Source organism: Echiichthys vipera (genome assembly GCF_963691815.1).
Source record: "Echiichthys vipera genome assembly, chromosome: 8".
NCBI classification, from domain to species: domain Eukaryota; kingdom Metazoa; phylum Chordata; class Actinopteri; order Perciformes; family Trachinidae; genus Echiichthys; species Echiichthys vipera.
Window position 1 is genome coordinate 26,848,590 of NC_139833.1, and position 20,060 is coordinate 26,868,649.

Consider the following 20,060-nt stretch of genomic DNA (forward strand, 5'->3'; position numbering starts at 1 on the left):
TATTTTTCATCAACTGTCAAAAGGACAACACTCACCGTTATGTAGAGCTGTTAAGAAGTAAGTAAATTCACCTACTGAAGGCCAGAGCGCATAAAGTTACAATTCAGAAATAATTTAGCTTAGCTCAGCTCAGATTTTGTACGTGTGTGGTCATTGAGAGAAAACCAGGGGGATGTAGGGGGGATTCTATACATTTTTTCATGATTTAATGTTTTGAGTGATATCTAAAATAAAGGCAAAACAGTATTACGATAATATTTTACAAATAAAGAATGAGGAATAAGTTAATTTCTGCCCTAAAGAAAATTTACCTTTGGCACAAAACATTTTGTTCCTACAGGTCTTTCATCAACCGAAACTATTTTAGTTTTACTTTTGTAGTGCAATCAGATCACACTGTGAATCGAACTATGGTTTGGAGTACAAATCAGAAGAGACTCGAGGTGGGAAAAGTGTAATTATGATTCTGACGTGGACAGGTCTCACACAGAGGAATAGAAGCGACAGGAACAAGCCTGCTGGGCTCATCACAACACATAAAGTGCTCTAATTGGGAGCAATGGTAGAGCTGACAGTCAGCTTGCTTGAGCCTCAAGCTCCCTCATCTGGAGACTTCAGTCTTCAGTAGTTTCAGTAATAGGACTGTATCACAACTATGCACAAACTAGCAAATGCAAGAAAGACTTCCAAAGTCACATCTTATTGCACATTTACACTGTAAAATAATCTCTTAAATATGTTTAGTTCTGAACTGGTGAACCGCCTATTAAGCCTCTCTACAGCAAGGACCAGCTACTAAGCATTTCAATCTACAACCCCTTTTTAACAGGATTTCATTAGTAAGTCTAAGTACAACTTGAGCTACTTGTTCCGTTAAATTCCATGTGCTGCAACCATACCTCTGATTTCCATCTCAGAGTTTTTTGTGTTTTTTTCCCCCCTAGCAACGGGTGAAAAGAAGAGAGGACTGGAAGGCTGGTGCTTGAATTAAAGACACCTATTATAATACCTTCACTATTTCAAGGGTGGTGTTTCTAATTTAAGACTCCCAAAACCAAAAATACAAGTGTAAAATGGAACAGGGTATTTATTTCCTCTAAAATAAACTGTAGTCACGAGGTACAGCCAAGGCCAAAGAAATAATAGTCAGACCTTATAGTTGAGATTCTTTTATTGTTGTCATTCATTCATTCATCTTCAACCGCTTGTCCCTGTCGGGGTCGCGGGGGGCTGGAGCCGATCCCAGCTGACATGGGCGGGGTACACCCCATCAATTAACCTAACACATGCATGTCTTTTTGGATTGTGGGAGGAAACCGGAGTACCCGGAGAAAACCCAGGCAGACACGGGGAGAACATGCAAACTCCATACAGAAAGGCCCCAGCCGGGATTTGAAACAGGGACCTTATAAATACATTCTAATGTGTAATGCATATTAATTAATAGTTATACACATTGAAACCAGTGTTGTATTTTTTGTTTTTATTTATATTGGGTGCTTATCTGATTCAACTACAGCTACTTTTTTCCTATATTTCGCAAAATGAATAGCTTACTCCCTAATTATTCTTCTATTAGGGATTTCCTACATTTCCCAAAATGAATTTTAACACCATCTGAGAATGTGAACTGTAGGTTACACTGTATGATGGACAGAACGACTCTTTTCATATCATCGGTTCCTTCTAGTTGATAGATACAGTAGGTAGGTACAGGTACAGATAGGGACAGTGCTGTGAAAAAGTATTTGCCCCCTTCTAGATTTCTCACAAAGGATAATTGGGTCTTGTGAGTAGCTGTTAGGCTGTCTGAACTCAAATGTGTCACTGACGCCCTTGTTCAACATTAACATCTGCTCATTCATTGGTTGTCCCTTTCCCTATGTTTTGAGCGACTGTCTGGTTTGCTTTTGTAGTCTGAGCAGTATTTAACATTCACCTTTGAGCAGGCTTTGGTTGCATGCAAGTAAACAGGCAGTGTGGAGAGCAAAAGTGGCACACATTGGCTGAAATGCAGTCATGGAACCAATCAGCTATTTGAGCTTTTTTTTTTAATTACTTATTTGCATTCATATACAGATATCTGTTTATAGAGATGCCGTCTCTCAACTTCAACTCCATTCTCAGGTGTCAAGTTGCTAATCGGACTGTAAACAATGGCTTCCACTCGGAAGAGGAAGTCTTGGCCTGGATATTCACTGGCTATGAGGGAAAGCCTGAAATATTAGCCCCGATAGGCTAATGGCCGTCAGACTGAAGTCAGGGACATATCGGACACTAAAAAGAGTTGTTCAAAAAGATAAGTTTGTTAGTTTTTGCCCATCACTAAAGCAATGGTAATAGCAATAGCATTCATGTAGCAGGAGCCAGAGAGAGTCACTGTTTCGTGATCTTTTTTCCAAGCTTAGAAAAATGCACTTGCAGGTGCATCACATACAGGGCCAGTATTCCCAAAACATTTTATTTTTTAGGGGGACTCCTGAATAGCACTAAAGGATCCTGACTAAGTGTTCTCTTAAAACCTGTTCACAAAGCTGCTGAGATCAGCTTTTACCAAGGACTTGAGAGAAGTTTTAAGATTAGAGAAGGGGCGGGGTTGCTATGGATGATGTCATGCTTCATTAAACTGGGATTGGCTGTTTTGGGTCCCTGTCAGTGTATTCTTAATAGAAATACTGTTGGAGTTACTGTATGTTGCTGTATCCATATAAAGATGTTAAAATCAAATGTAGGCCAAGTGTCACTCGTACATGTCAGGCAACTTGTTAACAGTTAGCAGGTATCCATGGAAGAAGCCTCGTAATTATCAGACTCCAGTAACCACGGCTGATAGTGAGAGGGCCCAACTTGTGGATGAAAGAAAGAACTTTATTAAAGGAAAATTCAGTCAGGATAACTGCCAAAGCCATAAAAGAAGTATGGGAAATTATATGCCAGGCAATAAATGTTTTCCAGCTTCATTAAAGGTTTCTAAAATGTTCACACGATTATGAGGCGAATTGCAGGCAGCAGCCATTTTAGGAGTATTTGTGTTTTGTGTTTTGTCCTCTACACTACTTTTAAACTTTCACAGATTTAGGAGCTGCTTCTTGTGCAAAAATAATAATTCTTTTTTAAGAATTACTTCTAAATCAGCAAGTTGGGAGCTACTTTCAGCGTTTTGGGAATACGGACCCTGGTCTATTGAGGTTATTGTCAGTTGAAATATTGTTACAACTGTCTTTGCTGCAATGGTTTTCTGTCAGCATCAAAAGAAAAAAGTAAGGCTGGAGAAAAAAAAAAATGTACTACCTTGACATCACATCCTGAAAAAAATCGATTCCTTTCACTGTAGCTGGGGAGGAAATATCTCAGCAAGATATGTAACATGATCTATGGTTGGAAAATTATCTGCATACACCACAATGGTGTCAGAAATGGATGGTTCATTGAAACAGTGGCTGTTGCAGGACAGAAGATCCCACCCAGAAACTGTATAATCATACAAAACTACTGAGTCACTGCATATTATTCATCATCATCAACCGCTTGTCCCCAACGGGGTCGCGGGGGGATGGAGCTGATCCCAGCTGACATTGGGCGTGCGGCGGGGTACAACCTGGATCAATTCATCAATTACCTAACACCTGCATGTCTTTGGACTGTGGGAGGAAACCAGAGAACCCAGAGAGAACCCACGCAGACACAGGGAAAACATGCTAGACTAAATCTGGCAAGGTCTCAGCATGCTACACTCCGTTCCTCCATCTGAAATTCAGTGTTGATGACACAACATCCAGTGCGTCAGGAGAAATCTACACCAATCATCGCAGATATATTTGCAGTTAGCGAAAATCTGAACAACCAATGTCTCTCTGTTTTTACCCTGGCAGGAAAACAACATTAAGGAGCAAGGCTGGTGATATTATCCAGTAATTCCAAGTGGGATTTAAGGCTCTTAAATAACCACAGTGTGAACATTTGGGAGAGTGATTTTGTCAGAGCTGCTACTGAGGTGTGACAAAGGAGGTATGGGTACATTTCACCCTTTCTGAAAATGAAAAAGGGATTGGGGAGAGATCACAACTCAAACAACAGCATCTAAACAAAACCACACACTGTTCCTGCTGGAGATAAAATAACATTTTAATAATCCCAAAGGAAATTCTTGTTCCAGATTGCTCCAAAATTGCAGTAACAATTGCAAAAACAATAACAATATAAGATAACAATAACAAATAAGATAACACAAAAAACAAGATATAAGATATACAATAATACATAATATTAATAATTAATAATATCAGAAGTATAACAATATAGGATTACAAAGAGCATCAAAAGTGAAATAAAAAAATAAAGTGTCAAAATAGTGCAAATGTGCGAATGACATGCTGATAATGAACATAATAATGCCAATAATATTTAAATAATCAAAAAAATGTTTTACATTTTTAATTAATATAAGACTGAACAATATTATTGATATTAATCTCAGTCCTACATGTTAGCGTTCCTTCCTGAAGAAGGGGGAGGAGTTACAGAGTGTGATAGCCTCAGGTAGAAAAGACCTCCCGTGGCGTTGTGTGGTGCGCTTCTGTGGTCTCAGTCTACGGCTGAAGGTGCTATAGTAAGACTCTAGTGTGGCGTGCAGGGGGTGAAGGGTGTTGTCCATGATGCTGGGCACTTTGCTTAGCATCCTACTCTCTGACACCTCCACTAAAGATTCAAGTTCCACTCCCAGGACACAACCAGCCTTCCTGATAAGCACATTGAGGGAACTGTGAGCTGTCACTATGACAACTGGCTGCTTTGCCAGACCTTTTAAATTGACTTTGATGTCATGATAATCAAGCCAAAAGTCTGTGAAAAAACCGACAATTGAGAAAGAGAGACATACAATTATAAAGCTAAATTAACGATGCAGCTTTGGTGCTTCATGCTGCCCTAACACCTCTCCTGGCAGCTTCACACTTGACAAATTAATCCACTTCTCTTGCTCCTGCTCTTCTCTTTCCAGAATGTGATTTGCAGTGTGGGAAACAAATCATCTGTTGAGCCGTGAGCCTCCTTGCTGGTTTGGGCTCTCCTTTTCCCCAGCACGCTGACATGATCACTCCCCCCATTACAGGCACCAGCCAGGCAGGTAGTTGGCCACGAGCCAAACCCCACAGGCAGACCGTAGGTTTTATGCTGCTGCCCACAGCCCCGAATGCTGTTTTTCCTTCTACACCTCCTTTCTCAAAGTCTGGCGTTATGGCTGCCCAGAACAAGATAGCAACCTCTTCAAATTTGATCACAGCCTCAGTCATAATGGCCTGAAATCATTATATCCGCTGTCATTTTGAAAAGCTGTGACAAATAGGACTTCAGGGTTCATTACATGATGTCATTTAATTACACTACTGTCAGGGTTTAAGCCTGATCCCTCTCCACACTTGGCATACAGGAAAAGTGTCTGGTTTCTTCGCTCACAGAGCTGAAAGATCAATAAAAAAAACTCTCTCAGACATATTAAAATACAGCACAATTAGAGACAGACATTTTCTGTCAAGTGTTAACTCACCTTGCTCCCTGGCCAACTAAAATTGCCCACTGTCAGGTGCTTGATGACTTCGTTGTAAAAGAAAAAGAAGAAGAAGAAAATTGCACTTAATTTGCCACTAGACCTTATTCCTAAGTTATTTTACCAGATCGTATTTAACTTTTTTTAATAGAGCACTGATGTAAAAGGCTTTATTTTTCTCACTAATCCATCCTGATGCTTTAAAGTGCAATAATCACACAGACCCACTTACTACTTGCTACAACAGCAGCAAACACAACCCATCAGCCAGCAAGATCTCTCTGTCTGGTACTGTAATCCAGTTTACTCTATACTAGAGAGTATCTGTGGAAGGGATCACTTTCCTACTTCTGCCGCACTTGTTGGACCACACCCATCTTTGAACTTGGGTTTATTTTTTATCTCAACTACACGCCACGGTTATCGGGCCAGGGTTGTACAGTGGCCATTCCCAACTGTACCCCACTTCTTGCCCCCACCCCGCTTGGATCACACTCCTTTTCTAACTCAATCTTCATTTTGATCTCAACTACACATTTGTAACGTTTCATGACTGTATCTTGCACAGTTGTGATGCTGGCAGTAACAAATATTGGTTGCAGACAGACATATAAAGATCTGGCAAAATACTTAAAACATCCCTGTGTCATTTCCAGCTACAGGAGGTATAAGTGGATTGAACAATCAGAATATTTCACACCTGTCACTTCTGTTCAGATAGATAAACTAATTTATTTCTAGACGGACTTCCAGTCTGACAAATTGTTGTTGCAGAGGAAATAATTGATTTGGTGCTACAATATATGGATGGTTAATTATCAATGTTAGACAGCTGAGCTTTGCGGGAGGAGCCAGACAGAGTCCTGATGCTCAGTTGGCAACAGCTAATGGTTGAATAAGATGTGAACCTGGAGAGGTTTTAGTGTCAGCCTTGATGCACACCATCATCTATTAACTACCTCCAGTTCAAAGGGGTTGTTGCTGTGAGGCTTGTGGTTTCTAGGGGGTTATTATAGGGCGACACAGAAGAGCCATGGAGACCCATCAGACTTCAGACATTGCCATGGCAATGCACATTGAGAGTGGGATGCTGATGGTTGTAGAAAAGCCATTGTTTAAAATGCAATGTGCAAAATATTATCTCTGAAAATGTTTCAACAATCCCATCTATGCAGAAGAACTTAGAAACGCTGACTTTCCAAGATGTGTCAACGAGAGGGATTTTTAAAAAACATTCAAATCCTTAAATTACTCTACTGTGCAAAATAAACTCATTTAAGGGCAAGGTTCTTAACATTGTTCAGCTTTTATTGAGATAAATAATACAATAATAAATGATATAAGAAACAGAGAGTTGGTCATTTTCTTTTAAATTCACAATACTTGAATGGATGTGAATAGACATCAACCCAACATTTGCAAAGTCAACTCCATCTCATCCCTCCTCTACTCTCCACCACAAAAATCTCCATATGAAGCAATGGAACATACATTTGAGAGGTGAATATGAAGTGTTGCCAGAGCAGTGGAATTACTGCAAAACCTGGATTTGCGTAGGCAGATACATCAAAACACTTGTAAACATTAAAAATCATTCTTAGAGACTAATACACTGCCCGTGGAAATTTTGTATTTGAACCTTTGTGCTGTTTTACATAAGGTCTGACTCTTTCAATGGACAATAAAGAATTGTACACTTTAAATCGGCTAACAGTGTAACTGAAAGCTAAACGTCATAAATCAATATGACCGAAGGAGCCTGAGGGTTTTTCAACATCAGAGTCCAAAGTCCTGCTGATAAAGGCCAGTTTTCACACTGATATGGTTAAAGAAAATTCTCCAACACATGCTTCATTCTCAGGCGACAATTAACAAAATGCTTACACACACAATTGAAGATATTATTATTATTCCACATGCACAAAACAAAACCCGCAGTAAAGGCTCTTACCTTGCTTTCTGACTCCCTCTTTCCTAGATGCTGGCCCATGCTGCTGACAGAGACTGTAAGACAAACAGAAAATTTGTTTTTATGTGAAAATTGTGCACTCCTTCTTATTAAAGCAAGACAGACTAACTCTTGAGTCAGTGTGTGAAACTGTAGCGTAACACACAGCTATAAAAAACAAACTGGTGAATTTGCCAGTTTAGTGCACTTCGTTTGGGCTGGTGTGAAAGCCGTCCATGGAGACCTGGACCAGGGATGCTTGAAAAGGGAGGATCTCAGTCTACTTTCAAGCAAACTCATGTTTATTGATGCTCTCTGATGTCACACACAGCTTATGAAAAAATAACTGATTATGAGCATTATTAGTGCACCGCTCGTTTGCTTGCAGGAACCACTCAGTCCATCGACTTCACACCTGACAGGCACTGCAAAAATATAGGCAATAGGACACAATCACACTGTTTTCCCTTTTTGATGTAAGAGGAAAAATCAAACTTTAACGTGCTGATATGCACATGGTTACCTTGATCTTGCAAAGATATAGACTATATCAAGCTTATATAGACCACTTATCAGAGGATTGCAACCTGAGCAGTTCACAATCGGAAGATAGTTTTAATAGCAGTTTAGCATTTTAATTGTTATAACAGTTAGTCCACTTTGCTCATACCACAAACAAACTGCACTAAAGTCCACTTGGAAAACACACCCTCCTTTTTGAGATGTCTTAGTGTGGTTGCTTGGTCCTCACTGCATTTCAATTGATACTTTCAAAGCAGCCCAAACAAATGAAACAAACTGGCAAAATGCACCAGGGTTTGTATATAAATATCTTTTTTTCTGATGGCCTGCCGGTCTACCACTGCTGTAACATAGCCTGCCAGTGATTCGTAACTACCTTATTGGTGTCATTATTATTGAATCTGATTAAATTCTTAGCAGCTGATGCACCCTTTTTAACAACAACTTATTATTTTGCCACAAAGTGCAGCAAGTCAGTCTCGTCCGCATTTTATCTTACAAAATGGTGCTCAGTGACAGGCTTTTATGGTTCAAATGATTGAACACATCAATCGCAATTCCCACACATTTTCATGAACAACATTTCAATTTTCATCCTTTTCCATGACTTTTCAAGGACCTATATAAAATTTGACCCTTCACAACGTATAACGCAAACAGAACTGTATAGTTTACTCCAAATTTGAACAATTGTATTAAAGATACTTCAAATAGTCCAAACTACAGGTACAGTCAATACACTGTCCTTTTAACATTGTATTAATATTAGTCTGGCACTGGCTTTCAGTCATGAAGGAAAACTGAACGGATTGTGCTTCCAGTGTACTTTAATGCATTTGATTATAAACTAATTTCTGGATGAATGTCTAAATAAACAATGTGGCAACATTAAAACTTCACAATAGTTCATGGCTCATAGAGTTTCATGAAACATTAAGAGTAAATTTGCTCGGCAGTATTCAAACATCGGATTGAAACTCCTTCAAACATAATTTGAATTTGCTGGTCTACATTAAGGCAGAGAGAACAAGCAGAGACAATGAAGAAATGTATGTGCTGGTAAACAAACTGTTGTCACCTATTGAGGCATGTTAGAGCCCTGGCTGTCCTCATTCACTGTTCGTACATATAACTACTAAGAGCAGTTAACTGTAATTCCTGTGCATTCCAGAGTATTCCATGTATTTATTACTGTTATCACGTCCGGAGCAAAGTAAATCAGGTGACGTAGTATAAGAGCGCTAATCAGGTCGGGGTGGTGGATGGGTCCCAAAAGAGTGTGTGTTCAAGAAGTAACAAACCAAACTACAGCCTTTATTTCTAATCCTAACCAAGTAATTTTGATGCCTCACCCTAACCCTCACCTGTTGTTTCCTAAACGTAAATGTTGCGTTCCACTCGCAGTATGTCGAATGTCATAGGATGTCATATTTCGTAAGATATCATCCAAATACATTCCCGTCATCTCAACCACCTAAAGAGAGTGAAACGGTGAGGAGACCAGCCAGCAGAGGCAACAGGTGCTTTAGGTAGCATTTTGTTAAATGTCCATTGTACCTGGTTGAACTGTTCGTTAACTTGCAAAATTATTTAAAAGATCCATGTAAAAATAAAACTTGATAAAATTGCGATCCTCATTTTACTGTAAAAAGAAAATTGTGGTATGATATTTTTGCCATTTCGCCCACCCCCAGATGAGAATTGTTGTAGATCTGCATACTTTACATCAAAAGCTACAAGACATTTGTTGTTATGTTACATTACGTGGAAGGTTATCCACGGAAGATTACTGTAACAATTCATTTCATTAAACACAACAAAATTACAGGACTTTTCCAAAACTTTCAAGGATTTTCAAGTTCCGTTTTCCAGGATTGCCGGAACACTGCACATATGAGACAGTCAGTGTTTGCTGCATCTCTTTCACAATGTGCTTTTGACAACAGTATAAGTCAAACTAGCGTGTTGTAGCAGTAACTCAGACAGTCGGCGACAGTTGTACCGCCTGGTCAGTGAAAAGCACCAACGTGTTCTCAAAGAGATCGAGTGCCTCAGGTGTCTGGGCCCAAAGCTCCCAAACAATAGAAAGCCAACAGCTTTCATACTCTTGGTGGAAATGGTGGAAAACTCTGAACCCATCACTCAAAGAAAAATAATATAATTTCCTCTGACAGACCATTCTCCTTTACTTTCAAATAATCATAGCATGCTTTTTTTGGCTTTCAGGGGAGTTTTTCAGCCATCTAAAAGATTCTTTCATCATGGTAGGCTCCTTGACTATTTCCTTTTTTGGCCTTTCCCTGGATAACAATACATGGACTCACCGTGGTACTGTCCCTTGTCAAAAAATTGTTATGCTACACTACAGTTTATGCTAAAAACGAATGGTAATGTGGATGCTAATGGTACACACTGATATTGGAACCGACTTCTACCAGTATGATTGGCTGCACTCTGTGTTTTTGTCAAACTTGATTCTGGAGTCAAACATCGTACCTAAATACTTGTATGTCTCCACGATTTCTACATTTCCTCCATAGATAGTGCATGCAGCAGGATCAGGAGGGTTCCTCTTAAAATCAGTGATTTATTCCTTGTTTTTTTGACACATTTAAGTCAAGGTGGTTATCTTCGTTCCACAAATGAATTTAATGCACAGCCAGAAGACCTGGGGCTGTTAGTATACATTATAAATAGCAAAGGAGAAAGCAGACAGCCCTTTGAAGAGCCTGTGCTGGAAGTGATGGAGGTGGACTCGCTGAATTCTGTCTTTTAAAAAAAATGAGAGCAACAATAAAATCTGATCAGGCAGATAAAATCAAGAAGCAAGACGTTCAGTTAAAATATGAGGCTGCATCTGATAAAAGGCTGAAAAAAAACCAGCAAATATAGGACTTGCATGTGCACTGGGTTTTTCTAGGTGCTTATATAACCTGTCTAAGATAAAAAGCATTGTCCACACCTTTCCCAGGCTGATACGCAAATTGTAATGGATCAAGTTTGTCATTTATAAAAGGGAGAAAAATTAATCCTACATTTTTTCAAGAACCTTCATCACAAGACTCAAGAACTCATTGATTTCTCTTGATTTACTATCTTTAGAAACAGGAATTAGGGTGGATGTCTTCCACTTAGTCGGTATCTGGCCCTCCTCAACACACATCTGGTACAATAGTGTGAACACATCACTACGATGTGTTCACACTACGAGTGCGACCACGGATGGACTCAGGGCTAGCAACCTTACATTTACTTACCCTCTTGAGGAGATTTGTGACATTTACCTGTGATATCACAATATCATTCTGTGGGGACAGAGATTCCAGCAACATGGAAATATTATTCATAAAATCAGACTTTTCAAAGCAAGAGAAACATGAATTAGAACAGTTTTCCAAGTTGTTATCTTCCTTGCCGTTTACTCGGATGAGTTGCCTGATCTCACAAGATGACTGATTAATTGATGCCATAGAGTTTACTCCTCTCCAGGCAGATCTAAGATCTCCACTACAATACTGACTTTCAATTTTATTCTTATACACTATTTAATCCTTGACTTCTTTAGAGACTGCTTTTTCCCCATGAGGTAACCTGAATAGTACCTGAATAATACAGGCATGAGATACACACAGCTGTGGTAAGAAGCACAAAAGGGAGGTATAGGCTCCATAGCAAAGATCCAGTATGGCGTTCCTCTGTGTGGTGGGACAAGTGACATGCGATCATGAGTCCTCAACGTTTTTTTTTAAATTACAATGATTAAAATCTCCTAAGACAAACTTTGATGCATCAGGGCAAAAAGAGTTCAGTTTGTGTGTGACGTCACTGGGAAACAAGTGGCGTGTTAGCTCGCGGGTGAATGTACACTAACGTGACAAAAAGTTCACGAGGAAGGTAAAAGGGGCGGAGAGAAATAGACAGTAATTCCACATCAGTGGTGCATACACTCTCCCTGATCACCACGGTGTTACAGTACCTCTAGCCGACTCCTTTTAGAAACACATTTTATTGTACTGTTTAAGGACTTTAAGGACGTTTTTGACAGCCGCTATTTGGATGTGTGTCCATCCAATTGAATCCAGAGGCATTTTGGTCTACGCCAGTTGAAAATGCCCTTTTGGAAATCAAAGTTGAACTAAACGCACATTATCACTGTATAAAGCCGTTATGGCAAATTTTAACAGTTGCCTGCCAATGTCTACTGGATGTGTATTTAGGCAACATTAGCATTTATTTGGTTGTGCTTCTGGCCACTAGTCAAATGTAAATGCAATATTCACTCTGCTTTTGGCACAGTGCAGCTTGATCTTCGGTTGTTAATCCAATTTACCAGGGAAAGTAAAATATAAAAGACTGGACCGATTGAAGTTTCTCATTTGCTGTTGAAGGCTACAGCCCTTTTTGATGGTACCAAAAAAAAATGCATTTAGATCTCTTGTGATGGATCAGTCAGTATTAATTGGTGCAACTTTTAATAAGCTTGTTTTGCTGCAAAATTGCTTCAGGATCTTTGCAACAACAACTGCTTCAGAAAATCTTTCAGCAGCTTAGATAAATGAAATGACCAGACTCACATCAACTTGTCAAAAATCAAATCAAGCGAACACACACATAGATTAAAAAAGTCTGGTTAAAGCTCTGACTCTGGACAGTCATGTAATCTTTTCTGATCCTGTCAGCACATTATATGGACAAAGAAGAGGCTATGTGAAGTGGTTGGCTAGGCCTATCGCTTTTCCGACTCTAAGGAATCGCATGACACATTTGTTATAAAATTTCTTTCACAGTTCATCATTCATCTTCAACCACTTGTCCCTATCGGGGTCGCAAGGGGCTGGAGCCGAACCCAGCTGATCCATGAGAAAATATTGGATAATAAACTTACAATAAACTTTCAGAGGAAAACATACCTTCGAGACTCTTGGATAAGCCTCACTTATTATCCAGAACAATGAATAACAGGACCATGGTTTATTTTCCTGTTTTCCACATGGAATTGGCTTTTTAAAGCATACTTCCATGTCATGATACACCAATTTTCCCCTGGACCTCCATGATACAACCAGCCTTGACATTTGTCCCACAATTTTAAAGCTAGTGAAATTAAAAACCATTAGCCAAACATATTTATCAACGGCTTGAAATTGACTTCTTTTTAAATAGCATTGGAGAGAATGGGTGCTGGTGGTTGAGCCAAAACAGTCATGCAAGGCACAAACAAGTAGCTTAAAAAAACAAGCTGAAACTCCTTATTGATTTAACAAAGGGACACGGTTATATCAGTGTCAACGCTGATATCGACGGTGTGGGACAAGGGGAGATGACGCAGATATTCTGTGCAACTGAACGTGGGGCCCTGCACGCTGTTTCGCTCTTGAATGTTACACAATTAAAGCTGAGATCCTGCAAGGACATGCAAGAAAAAAGGCTGTTGCATAATAAATTGTGAGATTCAGAAAGGGGGTGCAATTACTCGTCAGCTGTACTTTTTACACACACACACACACACACACACACACACACACACACACACACACACACACACACACACACACAGTGTCTGGCCAATTTAGACAGAGATAGGAAAGTGGTGGAAAAAAACAGCCAGAGAAAAGCATAATAGCTCCTTCCCAATTTAACCCACATAAGCTGCCGTTAATTGCACAGTGTGTCCGAGTGCATCTCTAGAAACATTTCTGTTTGCCTTTTAGATACACCATTAGGATGGAAAAAAGCTCTTATAATAGGGTGGCTACACACGGGCCAGCACCTGGAAGAATCCATTACCACACAGCAGAGTCTGCATCACAAAGAAGCAATTATCTATCCGTCTGAGCTGTTCATCACCTGAGGATACTTCAAATCCACATCCTCATAGGCACTAATGTTTTTGCGTTGAATGCAGATAAGTAAAGCTCATACAAACCTCAAACCAACCATTACTTAAGCCCTGTGTTGTGTTCTCGAGATCGTTACAGGTTTCAGTTTCACACCATGAGTGATGGAACAGAGATCATCAAAAAAAAAAAACATTTCCAGGATAACCAGTACTGACATTTGGTAGAAAAAGAGAGACCTGTGATAACAGCGTTATCCACCAGACAGTAAGAGGAATCGTCCCTGTAATGAAAACCTTTTCTAAGCTGCCTGCTGCCAACTTGGTTCAGGTAACATTTTGTCAACCAATAAAAAGGACAAAGCTTCAGTTTTTCAGTGAGAATAGAGGTGGAACAGCTATTTCACTGACTGTAGGTCTGTGAAGATGAAAGGGGCATGCTATTATTACTGCAACATAAACCCCCTGTCATGATCAGATGAGCGGTTCATAATGCTGACAAAACAGAATGAATTACTTTACAACAACCACAGCAATAAAACTCTTGGGAACAATCAGCTTTGGAAACATTACCATTCAGCTCAATGAGGCTCGCTTTATCAAGCTGCATTCGGAATGTTTCATTTTGGAGAAACAAACACCAAAGCCAAAACAATACTGCAGAAATGGATTTCAAACCACCGAGATACTTCCTCAAACCGAGGGTCGGTGAGCATGAAACTGACTTTTATAGTCCTGTGACTCACAGGAATGATGGATATGATGAGCCAAGTAAACAAAGTGGTTTGTTTTGGGGTTTTTTCAGCTTCACAATATCACTCGCTACAGTACAAGCAAGTACAATCTTCCCACAAATTCACAGATGAAAGAATCTTTCAGGATAATGAACTTTATGGGGTTAGATTTTACTCTGTTTATTAAGAGAAAAATTATAAAAAAATGAAGAGGGTTTTAGGTCAGTGACTCCACAGGGTCACTAAAGTGCTGAACACACTGGAGTTGAAGCATAAAAACAGTCAAAGTTGTATTATATTATCATAGATTTAAACATCCTGTCTGGTGATCAAACCACAGATTCAATGTTGTTATTATGACGTTCAAATACAGGCCCGAGTGAGAAGACTTATGGAAGTCTAAACAGCAAAGCCGAGTTCAACAACCAACCATTGACATACTTATCTACAGTACATGTTTTCTACAGTAACTGCTGTGTGCATATTTGACTTGATTAGAATAATGCCTGGCTTAACACTGCACAACATGCTGACAAATCCATTTCTCAGTCTACCACTAACGCTGTGGCTGGAACACGCCTGCGTCTGTCTGCCGTTGCCTGGTTCCTTTGTTTCGCTTTAAGTTTGCTCTTGTGCATGCGGGACAACAGCTTCTTTTTAACCCTGTGGCTGCTCTCACTGACTGCACCATATTGCACTCCACTGAGAGTCAATTACGTAATGAATACGGAGCATGTGTGTGTGCGTAGAGGGGAGAGATTTCACAAGAGAGAGTGATGAGATGAGAAATAGTGAGAGTTACACACTGCTGATCTACCAGTAAAAGTGCTCGACTCTTGATGAGTGACTTGTCAAAGGTTAACATCTGTCCTGGAGGGAGAGCCTCTGCTTGTGCAGAGATAAGGGCTTAGTAAAAGTTCAATGAGGAAGAATCTCTTTACACTCCCCACATCCCATCGATCAGATCTTCAGCCGACTCTCTTCACCAGTGTTTAGACCCCAGGGGGGAATATTCTTAAACCAATCACATCATCGCTACCCCCCTTAATATATTAAAATATGTCACAATGGGGTCTAATCACCAAAGACTCTTTACAATTCACTTTATTCTGCACCAATGTAATTAATTTATTCCCCACTCTAAATAAGTCTCTCGTAATTGAACTATCGTAGCAATGTGTTTTAAGGCTTTGTGGCAATTCATTTACAGCAATGTTTCTTTATTGCTGTGTTGTCTACATCAATATATACATATACATCAATTGCAGAGTATGCTGACTTTTTGCCCTAGCCTAGCACAGTATCATGTACGTACTCATCCTGTTCATATTTTAAACCCTTTTTTAAGATTCTCATCACCTGAAAACATCAAATGATTGACCAGTGTCTGTGTGTTGGAGCTAATGTTGGTTTAATTAGATCATATGGCTGATCAAATCTGACAGTGACAGTTGGAATCAAAATCCAGCGTTCGTTTACCTCTGTTTGGCTCAAATATTCAGAGGGATCTGGAGTTTTAAGTCTGACATCATTACTAGGTGTTGTGAATGAACATAAAGCTTGTCAGGCATAGCAACAGTGGCTAAGGAGGGTGAGGCTTAGCTAATAGTTGGCTTGGGCGGCTCAACATTTTTCTAGAAGGTATTATGCTTACCAACCACTGACAGGAGAGAGACAAAATAACAACTCAACAGAAGGGACCAAAACTCACAGCTATGGTACCAAACCCATCCATGAATTCACTGGAATCGTATCTGTCATTTTTGGCAGATCATCCAACCAGAGCAATGTTGCTAGTTGACAGATGGCTGGATAGATCCTTATGACTGCACGCTATTATCACATAATCATGCCCATCACCACTCCTTCTAGACAACAATGCCAGTCTGGTTGGAGTTCAACACTGTAAATGAGTGAGGACATTTGAATGTGGGACCAGGCTACAAGAGAAGTCAGTTTTGTCCGCTCTGTGACCAGTCAGCTGTGTGCCTATGGGCTCCATCTGCCTGTCTGAAAAAACAGGGCTGCTTCTTTTTTTGAGGAGTGGGAATGGGGGTGGTGTCAGACAAGCAAATATACAGCTGTTATTCTGCACAACTTTACATTTCTAAGAAGACTGCTGGGGGACTTTCCTCTTGAAAAAGCCCATCTGGCTAACCTCTAGCGCGAAAACGATACTCCCAGGGGTCTAGTTATGTGTGTAGCAACTGCCTTGTTAGTCCGAACATGTATTTGTTTTGCTACGTTAATGTGTGGGCACCTCCTGTCACTCCCTGGGGTGTCCTACTGATCTAGCCTCGGGCCAAAGCATGAGCCAAATGCTCTTTGATGGAGATACACAGCCACTGTCACCTGGGATTTGCTAACTAATAATCCAAGCTACAACCTCTTGACTTGGATCTGGAGACAAAATACTCAACTCTACTGTGTGCTGTGATGCCTAGGAGGAGCTGATGCACCGCAGGCTGCAGACGGATGGTTGACTGTGTAATCCTGAGCTGACTGGCTGCACCACGCCTTGAGCCAAACTCCAAAAAACTATTGCGTTGTTGCAGAGGGGGTGTTCATATAGCAGGTAATGTGACTCAACCTGTCTGCCAAGAACAGGCGCAGACAGGAGGGGAAGTGTGAGAAGAGAGGAAGTTTCTGAGTCTGAGGACGGAAGTTGACTAACCTCAGTGTATCACCTGCAAAACGCAGATATAGAGTGCAGTCACACACATTAGAGAGCAGAACTTAACAACAACAAAACCCCTTACTTTTCACATACCTGACTACAAAACTACACTTGGGCAGGCTGGTATAAGCTTGTCTTGCACATAATAACACAAAGGAATGCAAAGTGACACACGTGACGACTGCGCAAGCCTCTTGGCATTTTCTCTCTTGGCTGAGCTGAGGCAAATCCAATGAAATGTGAAGGAATGCAAAGCAATGCATTCCTGCCGCCTTCCCAGCTCAGGTAGTCACAGGCAAACAGGGGCTTCTCCTCACACTATGTGAAGGTTAACCCATAACTGCTGGCACCCCGCCAAGCATATACTGTATTTCATGTTACATGGTGCACCTGATATAATGTATTGATAAGGAGATTCCTCAGGATGGAGTGGACCTTCATATTGATCTCCACTACACCTGTAAAGTTTTGTGACTGCATCGTGTAAGGTTATCGGGCCAGGGGTGCAATGCAGGGGGAGCCAGGGCCCTTGCTCGGATCCCACCCATTTTCAAATTCACCCTTCATAGTCACCTGTAATGTTACTTGACTGTTGGGACACTATCATTGAGACAAAATCTGTACACAGACAGACATAAACACTGACAAAGGTCTGTCAAAGTACTCAAAACCACCTCTATGGTAGTTCCCGCTACAGTAAATGTCTCCAGGACCACATTTTGCCTGATGACACACACACACACACACACACACACACACACACACACACACACACACACACACACACACACACACACACACACACACACACACACACACACAGACTCACAAGGTAAAACAATTAGTCCCTGTTGTGACTGGTAACAGGTGATGATTAAACCTGTATGCAGTGTTTACCAAATGAAGCCAGAGGTTACCTTGCTGAGTGTTCTCGGGCTAGAGGACATCCAGGACTGCAGGCTTTAATAAATCAGTGCAGGTCAGACGTAAGCAGCCACTCCTGTGTGAGTACGTTATTTATAGACCGTGCATAGCAGCGACAGTAATTGAGCATGTCACCACTTTTGGGAAGCACTCTCTTTTATATAAATCTAACAGTCTATGTGTAAAAACGACAACTCATAGCTTGTCATAGAGTTGTGTACTGCTGTTACTTCTTAGCATCTTCATCAGACCAACAGCACAGCATCAACAGCCAGCAGCTGTACTGTTTGGTTAGGCCAACAGAGCCTGGATGGTCTCTGTTACAGGCCTTAACTGTTTTTGTGTAAAGTCGAGTAACAAGTGGAGCTGGCTGCTGACCAGTGCTCGCTTAGGATGTGTTGTAATACTTCATTTCCTGGAAGCTTTACATTGGCTCCTAAAAGCCAGCCGACCAGTCTATCCACTGGCCAGGAAAAAAACACACAATATATTAAAACCACTCACACATTCCCTTCTCATATACAGTACACAGCCCTAAAGAAGGATATAGGCGCAAAACTCCATTTAAAATCTTCCAATTTAAGAAAGACACACTTTGGTGCATAATGTCATGTGTCATGTAATATGATTTGTACTTGAAAAAAACGTTATAACGCTCTGATGAATTCGGCATACATACAACCTGCCTATTAAACAAGCATTCGAACTAAATAACTGGTTCCCCTGTTGGTCCAACGGTTCACTGCTACCCAAACAGACCGGGGTTTCCGGTAGCAAACTGTGCGAAACCATGAGAAAACCCTGGATTTCCTCGGGTGAAAGGCCTGCTTGGCATGCGGTATGTATGCCGAATTCGAGATAAATACCTTATAATTGATAGTGGACCTTCGTTTTTATTTAAAACAGCTGTTATATTGCCACGAAGTAAAGAAGCGTTAAATTGCGAGAACTGCCAACTGGGATTGGTTGAATGAGAGAGAAGGCAATAGGGGTGGTGGTTGCGTAGTGGTGGTGGTGGGGGGCGACGACGCTGTCAAAGCACATGACAAAGCAGTGACACCGTCTAGTAGCGGTGCTGCTTATTAAACAACACCTACTATTAAACGTTACTGTCACGCCGGGTTACGTAGACTTGGACGGGAACGAAAATAACATTCCGAGCATTTTTCCCTGCAGGTTAAACGGCTGTTACGCGCTGTAAACAACTCGACGTGGATAACATGTTTACTATCGTTACAGCGCGTATCTTACGGTGTAACAGAAGCAGTAAGGCGCTAGTAACGTGTCCACCGCATGTGTGTGACTGTCTTTACGTTGGCTTTCTCGCCTTGTTTTGGTTTCTGTAAATGTCGCCAGGTCGACTGTGCACATACCCTTCTCCGTTTAGTCTGTGCCAAATGCATCCACAGCTGAGCCTTGTGCTGGATGGGACCAACTGTCAGTCTTCTCTCAACAGTGGTCGACGGTGGTGGTGGTCGACGGCATCAACAACAACAACGCCTTTTCCGCTTTATGGTTCGCTGTTGCTGTAATCACCAACGTCTCTCCGTAAAAAAAGGAAACCGAAAAAAACGTGTGTCGGTGCTTCCTGATTTAGGTAGAGTGGTGGTGATGTTGTTTGTACGGGGTGGGGCGGAATGCAGCTTTAGTCCGCCAAGAAATGTGGGCTAAAAAGCACGTCGGTGCACGTCTGTGCTTGATTACCAGCCCGTGCTTCATGGAAGGGAGGGTAACATAAACGCGCCAAACAGAGCCGTGATTTTGAAACAAGAGCTCAAGAAGCTGTCACGGAAATCTCAAACTGCTGCAGGACGGAGACAGTGAGCTGACAGACATCTCATTTCCTGCACCACCCTGCTGTGTGTTCAGTGTTG

The 20,060-nt window shown here is 40.9% G+C and overlaps 1 protein-coding gene across 1 annotated transcript in view; it reads right to left on the reverse strand.

Annotated features, from left to right (window-relative positions):
• LOC310950580 (myelin basic protein-like) overlaps positions 1 to 19,789 on the reverse strand; it is a gene marked incomplete at its 3' end in the record, with an annotated part of 53,230 nt that extends 33,441 nt beyond the window's left edge. The window contains exons 1-2 of the mRNA XM_083918469.1: positions 19,560 to 19,789; positions 7,497 to 7,549 (exon numbers count right to left, since the gene is read on the reverse strand). Coding sequence (XP_083774595.1) covers positions 7,497 to 7,535 — 39 coding nt within the window. The 5' untranslated portion in view covers positions 7,536 to 7,549; positions 19,560 to 19,789. The remainder of the gene's footprint in view (positions 1 to 7,496; positions 7,550 to 19,559) is intronic.
• Between the last annotated feature and the right edge of the window lie 271 nt (positions 19,790 to 20,060).